General features: G+C 47.1%; 1 protein-coding gene across 1 annotated transcript; it reads right to left on the minus strand.

The window, feature by feature from the left end:
* Positions 1-5,256: 5,256 nt before the first annotated feature.
* Positions 5,257-11,832, minus strand: TEX55 (testis expressed 55). The gene is made up of 4 exons (XM_074927952.1): positions 11,735-11,832; positions 10,272-10,749; positions 9,931-9,993; positions 5,257-9,259 (listed from the first exon to the last, which is right to left on the minus strand). The coding sequence occupies exons 2-4, from the start codon at positions 10,449-10,451 to the stop codon at positions 9,146-9,148; spliced, it is 357 nt and encodes a 118-aa protein (XP_074784053.1). The 5' UTR covers positions 10,452-10,749; positions 11,735-11,832; the 3' UTR covers positions 5,257-9,145.
* Between the last annotated feature and the right edge of the window lie 203 nt (positions 11,833-12,035).

A 12,035-nucleotide genomic window follows, 5' to 3' on the forward strand; every position in this document is an offset into this window, starting at 1 on the left:
GAATTAGGGAGGGCGAGAGCACACAGGGAGGAAAAGGAGGTTATGGCCAAAGCAGCAGGGTCCCGGGAGTTGTTTCTGTGATCACCTCATGCCAGCGTCATGAAGGAACCACTCCTATCCATGAGCAGGAGGCTCCAAAACTACATTTGCAATGTTGCACAGGAAGATCGGGTCTCACAGTTAAGGGAGAGGGCTCAGGAAATCCCACATCCCTAGCAGTGTGGCTGCAGTGTTGGCCAAGCCTGTGCACCCACGCACAGCTTCAGCTTGACACACACCATCTGTTTGTCCCAAGGAGAGGGACTTTTTCGATGATCGTCCCTCCAGCATGCAGCAACAGTGCACGGCACAGAGCATCGCTGCCGCAGCTGCTGCAAAGGTGCTGCCCATGAGTGGCGGTTTCCCGGCAGAGTCCCCACCTCACCGGTTGGGTCAGTGACCTCCCCCTGAGGGCACTGCTGCCAGCACCCCCAGCCCCAATTCCTGCCACCTGGCTTTGCTCCTGCATTCCCGGGAGGGCTGTAAACAGCTGCTTCCCTGTCCATAGTTTGACCTTCCTTCCCTCGGCCAGATTTGGGTTTGAGGCTCGCACCAGCCTCCCAAGCCCTCCACGTGCCGTGGCCGGGAGCCAGCTCCTGCCCGGAGGAGAAGGGAATTTCTCGCGGCCACCTCCTCTCCCATCTTGGTGTATCTGCATGGGGGGCGAGGATGTGGGCTATGAGGGACAGATGTCTGCTGCACCCCTTGGGTTTGCAGCTGGCCTGGCCTTGTGCCAGCCTTGCCTCCTGCCTCCCCAGCCAGGTCGTGGCTTTTGTTAAAGCTGCCTCCCACTTTCTGCAACATTTTCGCCCTTTTTTTTGGCCACTTCTATATCTCTCAGCCTCAAGAGAGAGGAATAACTGTGGGGTGCAGAGAATAAATAAGTGAACACCACCTAGGGAGATCAGGGGAGAACAACTCTGGCCCTGAAATTGTTTACCAAACAGTGCTGAGTGTGGGGAGACAAATGGCATACCGTTAGCAACAACCATGGGCTAATTATAGTGGGTTGGGATAAACCAGCGGGTCACTGGGCTAGCCACTCCAGCTAAGTCTGCAAACATATAGACTGAAAAGCAGAACTGTATGTATATATTTAGTATAATGTGGAATGCAGTAAGTAACTTCTTTCTAAAACCTCAGATACCTTGGTGAAGAGCGTTACAGAAAACCCAGATACAGGCATCTTTGTGACGCTGGTAATCCTGGTATTTTGCATTTGGCAATGCATAATCCACCCATTAATATGGCATTGCACTCTTCATTCCTAAGAAGAATGTTATAAAGCATGCTCTCAAGGATTGGGGTTTCTTAATATTTTGGGGAAGGAGAGGGATACACCTTATTTTTCCAGTTTTATAGCATAGTTTTATTCATGAGTTTATAACCACGGCTGTACTTTGGTGTTGTTAACACTTGCAATTTTGTGTGTTTGCATAAAGCCCAAGTAACTGGAATGGTGCAATTGCATAAAAATCTGTACTTTCAGCCTTTCGGAAGAGACTGTTTCTTCTCCTTTTGACAAGCGAGGAAGCAGAAAGGACAAACAACTTGGAGGAAGCTGCTCTGTCTGGTAAAGAACTGGGTTCAGGCAGAGAACTGCTTCCCCAGGGAGTTTTGGGCTAGTGCTCATAGTGAAGTTTGCACATGTGGGTAAAGGCAGTACCAAATTAAATCTCAGTACCCTATTGTTAACAATGAGGCCAGCTGTTGTGGCTCCCTCCTCAGTGGTCTCAACCCAAAAGTTTAGAGAAATAGTGGATGTTTATAAAGGCTAATCTCTACTGGCTGCTACTACCATTAATAAATAAGGCCCTCAGGGTGCTTTCGTGTACATATTGAGAGGGATTTGGTCTCCAAATCTCTCCCTAAGGATGCTTCTCTTACTCTGATGACTACGAAGGAAATTCATAGGAGACCCTCATCACAGGCCCGAGGCTAATTTCTGCAAAGGAAAACCCAAAATACCTGCATCATAGAGCTGCTGAACTCACCTATGTCTTTCAGCAACGTACAGGTCACATTTTTGTACACTGAGAGACTAGAAGATAAAAGGAACACGGAGGAGCCTGGGGGACCCCTGAGGTCAAGCCCTGCCCCATCTCCCCTCCCATCAGCAGGAATTTCTGTCAGGAAAGGGGAGACAAGCCCTGCAAGAATGGTGCTGCCCAGCCAACACTCTCGGTGGCATAAAAGGGTCAGCAAATGCAATGCAGTTTCCTCTTGAATTTCATCTTTGGATGAGGGCAGGCCATCTCGCTCTGACCACAGGGAAGGCTCACAGAAGGCTAGAAATCTGTGCCTGGGCAAAGGATTGCCTGGGATTTTGCAAAATACGTAGCAGGAGAAAATACTTTTGAGAAGGCAGAAATTCTCTGCTTGTGCTTCTTTAAAAGGCTGATGACGTCCAGGGAAAGTCTGCTAGAAAGTGTCTCCGTATTGCTCTTGGTTGTGAGTTTGATGGCTTTAGGGCTTCTGAAATACTGCATATGTCAGTGTTGAGATATCTGTTAGGATGTGATCCTGGCTCCTGAATGGCCTTGGCACTGTGATGGTCCTTTGGTGCTAGTGGTTCAGCTGAATTTCATCTAACAGACTGGGAACAAGCTGTTCTGCCTGGACTCAGTGACTGCATTGCTCTTGCTAATGGTTAAAAACCTCTCCTCCAAAATCCTGTGTGTCAGTCATGAGCCACAACATGGTAGAAAGAAGAGGTCCTATTTGGGGACCTTTACTGCTTGTTTGCAAGGCACCAAAGAAATTTGTTCACATTAATTGTTCCAGCTCATTATTGAAGGGTGTTTGGGGATACCTCATTCCTCCAAAATCCATCCTGCATTCCTCCGCTGCATTAGCTGCTTCTCTCTCATCTGGGAGGCTGTAACGTGCTGGCAGTGGAGCACTGCCATCTACATACGGTTGCCTGTCACTATATAGTTTCCAACACCCTTGCTGTAAGCCAAGTGTGGCAAGCATGTCTCATTTATCTCAACATCTGAACCATCCACCTTGCCAGAGGGCTGCAGCACCCAAGAGAAAGAGGGAGGACAGTTAAAGCTGCATCGAAAAAGTCTCGGTAGGAGGAGGAAAGGGGAATAGCAGAGGGGTGTTGGCTGGTGCAGTGTTTAAGAGCACTGGGATGGAAATAAATAGCATGCATGCCTTAGGCGAGTTTATAGCACTCCCGGGTGACAGGCTCTGCCTTGGCAAGGGTGTGGTTGATGTCTCACACCGACTCACTGCTTTGACAGAATTGTAGGCACTGTCCAATATTCCTCCTCTGAAACTCTCTTCTAAGGTTTCAGTAACTAATTGGAAACTTCCCCGAGAAGTCTGTGAGATTCAACCCTGTCATGCACCTGGGATTTGACCCAGTCAATCCTGCACCCAGCTATACCTGCGTTTTAGTTTCAGCTGGGCGATGGATGGAGCTGTGCTTTGGACCATCCAACCCTTTCACACGGACCTCTTCTCTACTTGTAGCTACTCCACGGCTGGACATAAACTTTCGAGTTAGTCTCCCTACCAATTAATCGTCTTTAGCGAAGGCTCAGCCGGTCTGTGCTGCCCTCTCATGGGCACACACAGGAAAAGTTGTTTCACCCTTTTTCTTCCAGATGCTTTTTAACCTACTACTCAAGCAATGTTTTTCAACACATGATTTCTGAAAAGCCAGGAAGGTTTATGAACAACTTCTAAGAGATCTATGAAAGGTAACAACGAAAAGTAATTCTACCTGTAGTTGTTCTGGACTCTGACCAGTTCTCACCTTCCTAAAGTGCTTTGCTCTTCATTTGGAAACATTTAGACATCTAAAAGGGCAAAAAGTAGGGAGCTGTTACTCCCAGCAACAGGCTGAGCTTCTCCCATATGCACTCCTGTCTGCCATGTCAAACATGTGTCAGCATCACGGCATCATTCCGTGGTCAAGGAGACTCTCAAGACAGCTGTTACGCTACCAAGGATTTAAACAACAGTGCCAAAAGCTGAGTTCTCCACTAGGCAGTACTTGCTTTCAATACTGTGGGGTTTCAGCAAACTGGCAACACTGTCCTCCCCTGAATCTGCTTGCAAAGAGAAAGGATATTATGCTAGACCCAAGGGGATGCTTAAACAATAGCGGGATAGAGCAGTCATCACTGCTCTTCAAAGGGACTCCTGTGGTGATCACAGTGTTTATGCAACTTTGAGTGACTGTTAAAAATCTTTGGCTCTCTGAGCACTTGACTGCATTTAATATAGCCTTCTCCCTAATATCTACTTATCTGTCCAAACACCAAAAGCTCCTCAAGGTGGGAACTGTTTTTCTTCAAGGGCTGGTATGACATGCATTTTTCCCATTAATAAACAGCTGTGCTATTCCACGTCTTCATTCACCTCTGTTTCCTGTTTTATACTAGAAGATAAACTGAGGGATAGGAAGGAGGAAGGACAGAGGTCACCTCTTGTTCTTACAAATTCCCTAACCATAATGTGGATCCTGGCTCCTAGTTCATAAGAAGAATTTTTAAGTGTTGGACCAGGTGATTCCAAATAAAACATTTGCCTTAAAAGCTTGTAAGTCTATAGTGAAGTTTTCATGGCCAGTGTAAACTGTGTGTTGCACTCCCACAGCTACACTGACTACCTTTTTACTTTATGAAATGTGCTAGAGAGCTGGTGCACCTTCATTAGTCCAGCTCTGTGTAGCCCCGTGTTCATCTATCTCTTGAAACTTTAATGAGTGACATGAACAAGAGGCGAATTTTGCTCTCTAAGTAAGTAACAGCAAAAAAATGCCAGTGAGTCCATCTCATAGTTTGTTTCTTCCTTGGTATTATTTCACTGCAGTTTATGAAATGACACTGGCAGTTTCTTCTATTTTCTGCACTGGAAGATAGAAAGTTTACCCCAGACTCCTGGATGAATATGCCATAGAAATGACCTTCCTAGTGCCTGATGGTCTGGACAAAGGAGGGTGAGCGAGGTCTTCCCTCCTGTAAGGAGTTGAGTTGTTGGTCTGAGATGGTCTCCTTGAGGGAGAAAGGAAGAGCTGCTCCATTCATTCCGACCAGGCATTTGTAATACAGACCAACTCCTGCAGTGTCTGCAGTCCGTTTCCACTCTTGAATTATGCGTATAGAAATCTCTTGGGATTGCTTTGCCTAACATCAGCTGTTCTGCAGTGACATTCCAGCCCACCATCTTTCCCCAGGAGAAGACGGCAAGTGACTCGACTTGATCCAACCCATGCCACTTCAACAACTCAAGGTTCCCCTTTTCATTTGTGCATGTTGAGACATGGCCACAAACTTTTGGTGATGCTGCTACATCAATGTTGTCTATGAAGGAGGTCCCATAAAAGGAATGCAGCCATGGATATTGATGCCTGACCTTAAGGGAATGTTTCTTCTTTTTCTTCTGCATTTCATCTGGTGGAAAGAATGGTCAAGAGAAGCTTTTCCTTGAATACAACCTGAAGGCATGTCAGACAGGGTTTGATCAATTTGCCCCAGTATATTCCCTTTCTAAGCACTCCCACATTCTCCCATATTCTTCAGCTTGAGGTCTGTCTTGCGTGAAGCTCTTTGTCAGGCTCTACCCAGAGGTTAGTTTCTTCCATTTCAGACATGCAAGCTCTGAATAGTTGCTGCTGCCTACTTTGAGTTTCACGTGATTGTGAAACTTTGAAATCAGTGGCATTAAACGTTGGTGTTATGTAGCAATGATTCATATCCAGTGAGTCACAGTGAAATGTCTCATGCTGTAAGTAGTTGGCCATTGAAGAGCTATCCTGTTCTGCCCTCTGCCTATCTAAGAAGCAGAGCAGTCTCTGAACTTTTCAAAGGATCTTTAATCAACAGTTACAACCTTTTTTTTTTCATCAGTTGGTCGCAGTACACAGGCAACTTTAGTATTGCTTGGGCCATCTGAGTCATTTTAAGTTCCGTACAGAGATGGAAGTAAAAGAAACTGACATTTTGATCCAAAAGACACCTTGAGTACACTTTCCTTCTGTTTGGCCCCTCCACATCCTGCTTCTGGGGGAGGACAAGGTTCATAACAGAAACGGTCTGCACACCACAAGATCAAGCTATTTGGCAGCTGAACTGGATGTCACGCTTCTGTGCCAGTCCATGGGTCAACAAAAAATCTCGCCTGGGAAAATACTGCACTTTCTCAGTGCCCAGCTCAAACTACAGAGGAATCACCCTTGGGAACTACAAACTGCCTCCAACCTCCTCACCTTCCACTCCATGACCTATCCCTATCCATTACAAGCACGCAGCAGTACACAGGTGTGGGTAAAAAAACAAACCACCCTTTTGAAAAGAATGCACTTCAGTGCACAGACATATGTCCCTTGTGGAGAGGAGAAAGAACAAACAACAGATGTTAGCACGTTGCTTAGCACACTACTGGAGGACATTCAAATATACTGTGACTAGTGTGCTATAAGGACTTATATGGAATAGTTTCGGTTACACATACTCAACTGTTAATTCCTTCAGAGCACCCAAGGCAAGAAATTTAATGACAGTTTAATGTCATGTTGATAAATGTCCACTTATGAAGAAGAAACACAGATCCAATGGTTTGGGAAAGAAATTATGGAAAAGGGACAGTCATTCTGGAATTAAGACTACAATAAATGTTGTCATTTTAAACATAACTTTTCTCCTTTTCTTCACCACAGAAAAGCCTTCATACACACAAACAGCAGTGGTGCATTAGTGCCTTAACGTGAGGTAGGATTTTTCTAAAGCCATGCTGTATTTTTTTGAAGCAAATCAAAAGGACAGCTGTGTGGCGCTAGGTTAAACACAATAACCTGCACACCTTCTGGAGGATGCTTTTTTGTTTTCATTAAACTAAGTTCTGGGACTTTTTCCCTTGAAAAAATGCAGTTCAAAACACAATCCAAACATTTGAGATGCTTGAGGAGAAGGAGGTGACATTTCTCCTCAGCTCATGATGAGTTCCCCAAGGTCAAAGCCCTTGCTCAGATCTGATCAGTTCTCTTACATGCACTGTGGAAGACTTCTTGCTACCATGGAGCAAATTTATTAGCATGAGATAGGGTGGCCAGGCCACGAAAGGAAAATTTTGGCCCCAAGATTGCTGAGGAACACTGGGTAGGGCCTCTCTTGCAAAACTTCTGTCATCTGTAAGAAGGCTACTTTCCATCTCACTTCAACTCATCTGAAAGAGAAATTAAGGATATTTCCTTGCATAACTCCCTTAATGCTGACATGAAGTCGAGGGCACAGACCTATAGTCCGAGAACATATTACAAGCCCAAAGTTTTTTCATAAGTAAAAGAGAACAACAAAATATAATAAACAAATGATAGAAGCAGGAAATTCACAGCTAAGGCTGTACCCAAAAGCACCCTAATCCTGTTCTACAAGAAAATTCAAAGACATGCCAACTTCTCCATCTCTTTGGAAAACAAGTCACCATAGAAGTGAAAAGACTTCGGCCACTATCTTAATCTTCCATGCATTCCCTGTTTCACAGAGGTGCATTAGCACTTCTTTCACATTCACAGGGCATGTGTACACAGGGATGCTTATAAATTCTTGATCAAAAATATATCAGGATCAAAAACAGTCTGTTATCATTAAGTGTCCAATTCTTCCAGTTGCTGAAGAAAGTAAGGCTTTCCAAAGCATCTCACTGCAGGACCTAGGTGCCTAAGTCTACATCAAACTTCTTATAAAACCCATGAAGATTTTGTCTGAATCTTGAGCCATCTTTAGGCTCACAATAACCTTGAAAACCTTCCTGTCCTGTGAATGACAGGGGTGATTATCTGCCTTTAACCTGGAAACACATGAGTTAACTCATCTTTTTTGAGAACCTTAGGTAGAAAGGCAACTTTTTTCAGACACAGAATTTGTGTGCCAAATATTTGCCTCTGTTATTCACAGACTCTCTGGGCTCAGGCTCTGCTGTGGCGTATCACACAACCTAATCATCAGACTTCTAGCTGAAATTAGATAGATGGAAGATAAGTTTCTATGGTGCTCTCTTCATAGACATAGGGACAGTCATTTGGGAATACACTACCATCCATCAGAAAATTAGAGCACTTGCCTAAAAAAGAGAAAAGTCTGTAGCGACAAAAAACTTTCTGGCATCTACTGCACATACAGATGAAATGAAGCCAAAATAACAGTATGCTCTGTTGCACATTTTCAATAATCTTCAGGCAAGAGACAAGAAAAATAAAGACCATCTTTCTTTACAGGGAAAGAAACAGACACTTGGATAGTACAAAAATGAGGATTGTGAGTGTTTTGAGAATCAAAAGCAGTTTGAATGACGTCTTTGCAAAGTGTACCTTGACTCTGAATTTCCTGGGCTACCAGTGCTTTTTTTGTTTGTTGGTTTGGTTTTATTCACCTCCCACATTCCTGAGTGACAATGCCTTCTGAAGCCCCAGAGGGTGCATGCAACTGTTGCTTCAGTTTATCAAAATACACACTGTACTTGCAATGATATAAGCAGGGCAACCCCAAAAAGCAGAGTGGTTGGAACCCAGCAGGGATAATTAAGGGTGAAGCAGCTGCGTCCAGTGTGTGGAAGAGGCAGAGAGACAGCTTCTTGCATCAGAGGAGCCCTGGGGGCAGTAGGAAAGCCACAGACCCAGCCTCTCAAAGTATGAGATGGGCACTGGTGCTGCTGCATAGCTGGAGACAGTAAGCCACCAATGCATCATGAAAAAAGAGAGGACTGTGGGTCATCCAGGGCTGCTTTTTAATTCTATTTGCTTTTGTGCTTGCATTGTTTGAGACATGAAGTTTCCCTGCACAGAAAAGCAGAATCTACAGGTGGCCTAAATGTGGGATTTATGCATTTGTATGCAGAGACTGCAGAGTTCAGTAACCCTGCCTCTTCAAGATGTGCTGTATGTGCATGCAGGTCCACACACACTTTGAGATTTGAGTTTGTGTGTCCAAACCAATACTTGGTTGCAGGATTTAAACCCAAGGGGAAGCACAAGCCCACGGAACAGAAAAAATCAGGAAACAGAGATACAAGCAGACCTGTTCCAAGTTACTGCCAACGATTACAAAAGCATGTTGCTGTGAAGGCCCCATGCGATACCACAATAGCAAGGTCAGTAGGAGTCAAAAGGAGTGCACGGGACCTCTTCCAGAAACACGTCGGTACCTTCATTCTCTTCCAATATTCCCTCCATTTTTGCCTGCCTGGCATTCATCATAGACTGCACCTGGGCAAAAGGAAAAGGATCATCTGGGAGTCTATTACCACTGGTGCCCAGAACTGACCTTGCCATTCCTCTGCTGGTTCTGCATTCAGTACAGCACGAACCTCGCAGCAAATTGCCAAGATGGTGCTTCCCCTGACTGACTAGAGGGCACTGAAGGAAAAGACTCTCTTTCTCTGTCTGCTCTTTCTTCTAACCTCCTCCTTTCCCCAAGGAGCTCCCCACACTTCTTCTAACTCACTCCCAAACTATCACCTGTGTGTTAAAACCCTGCAGGATCAGCAGAGACAGCTCTCCTGAACAGGGGTGTGTGGGACAGAGGGAGCTTGAGAAGGGTCACAGGAAGAGAGAGGGGCCCTACCTCTGTCCCTAAGCTTCCTTCACCTCTCAAATAACAGTCCTCTGGAGCACATCCACCCCATTCTGTCCCTCACACCCAGCTTTTCCACACACCCGCCCTCCCACACCTCTCTTCCCTCTCCTTTTAGAGCACATGTGGTTCCTTGCACCCTGGGCACTTTGCTCTTGCTCTGTGCTTTTCCTCCTCCCAAGTGAGCAGACACAGTAAGATAAATAGTCACGAGTTGACCATGTTTCTGGTGTGCTCAGCATAGCTCGATTTCTGCTGCGGCCCCAACAGACATTCCCCACTGAGCCCCAAGAAGACACCATACCTGCAGCAGCATGAACTGCAAGGGGTCATCAGGCTTGTGGTACACCAGTTTTTCTGTGATCTCCTGAAACAGAGAGAGACAGAAGGAAAGAAGTATTGATCCTTGGGTAGATGGGTGGCTGCACTTTCTGCTTCAACACTAGCTGCATCTTAAAAAGCAAGCATCTCTTTCAAACCCCAAAGATGATCAAGGATCCTTTTCTACTGCTTTGCTTAAGTTTATGCTTAAAAAAGCACAGGACAAAGAGGGATCTGGGGGAGGAATAATTTGGTCCAAGCTAAGTTTAGGCCCAGCTTCTCAAGGAAGCCTCTGGAGGGAGAAGAATAAAAAGGATATTTCACCTGAAATATCTGCAGAATATTATGTTTCTCCATGTACTTAATGGAGACTTCAAAGGGGTCTTCATATACCATTGGCTGCTCCAATATTTCGCATGTAGTCTCTGCTGGCTTGACTACAGTTGCCGATGACCCAGCCTCAGGTGTTTCGCTGCCAGTCTGTGCAGAGTCAGACATGTACATCTCGACTTTGAAACTTGGCAGGTGATCTGATCTTGTGTGAGTTCCCTCTGGATGAGGGAAATTCAATGACAGGTAACTGGTCCTCAGAACCTGGTGGTTTCTCAATAACCAGCTGGTCTGCAGACACTGGCAGTTCCACTACAGATGGCTGGTCTGCAGATGCTGGTGTTTTCACCCAAGGTAAGTCATCCAGTGATGACAGGGATTCAACTAGAGGTGTCTTGTCCTCAGGTGGTTCAACAGCTGGTGGTATGCTAGATTCCTTCACTTCAGATTCTGAATGATCGTTGGGCTCTTGCTAAAATGTGTAACAAATAAAGAACAAATAATATTTTAAACATGTAGCCCTGCAGACCAGATAACTCACATTACTGCGTCCTTCTGTGCATATGTTGCAGCCCCTCTTAAGAGCATGCACTAACAGGCTGAAATTTCTGTGACTGGTCTCACCCACACCTTCTGCCCATGAGCCAGGAACTCCATTTAAGCTCAGGCCCAAGCCTTCAGACCTGGTCTGAGCTATGCAGAAGGTATACCTGTCTCCACTTGTCTAAGATCTTCACTTACGGACTGGTTTTCCCAGGGGGACTCTAAGTGTATATTGTAGGTAGTTTTGTCTCTGGACTCCCTTGGATGGACCCAGACCTGACTCACTGCTTTTGCCCTGTCTGGGACTGTTAGTGAGACCTCTTAAGCACCCTGCCCAAGTGCTTGTTAGTTAAGGGCACTGTCCTGCCTGTGCTGCAGGTGCCTTTAGCTCCTGGCTTGTTTTCCTGCTTGGCACAGCTCTGGTCTTGCTCCCTGACAGCAAGCAGCTGAAATCTGGATAAGCTTCACTCATCTCACCCCTGAGCTGCGGACTATGCTGTATCCATGCCCCACGCTCCCATTCCTAGTCCTGTGACTGAGTTCAAGCAGGGTCCTGCCCCATTTCTCCCCCTCATCCCCAAACTGCCTGGGACCGAGGAGGCAGGATGGCTGATTGAAGGTTCCTCGTTGTAGCTGTGTTGCCTGAAGCAGAGTGCTGGGGGGAGGCCAGAGGTGGGGCAGGACCAGCACCCATCCCTGTAGTTGGGTTGTGGGCAGGGAGCTCAGGACGCTTCATTTGGGAGGCGGGAGGAGGCAGTAGGCCGCGGAGGCCTGAGGGCAGAGGAGGCCGAGACGGGGCTCTCGGGAGGGGGGGGGGGGGGGGGGGGACACAGCGCAGTCTCAAAAGGCGTGGGGGAAGCCCCGGGGCTGGCTGTGCGCGGGGGGAAGAGGTTGCCGGGGCCGCTCTCCCTCACCAGCCCTCGGAGTCGGCAGCGCAGGGCAGGGCAAGGCTGCGCTTCGCCTCCCACCGGCGCTGGCCTCTTCTGCTGCTCGTCGCTGGCCGTAGGCGGAAGATGCCGGGGAGGTTGCCAGGGCAACCGCCCCTCCTGGTGCCGGTAGGCGGTGCCGCCGTGGTCACGTGGGCAGCGAGTGCCGCGCTGCCATCTTGGGTTAGGGCGGAAGTGCCTTGTGGGGAGGGGGCGCGGTGGCCTGGGCCGGGGCCGGGGCCTGAGGCTGGGACTGGTGGCCACCCCCTCGCCGGCTCCATCCTACCCC

Source organism: Athene noctua, chromosome 1 (genome assembly GCF_965140245.1).
Source record: "Athene noctua chromosome 1, bAthNoc1.hap1.1, whole genome shotgun sequence".
In the NCBI taxonomy this organism is placed as follows: Eukaryota; Metazoa; Chordata; class Aves; order Strigiformes; family Strigidae; genus Athene; species Athene noctua.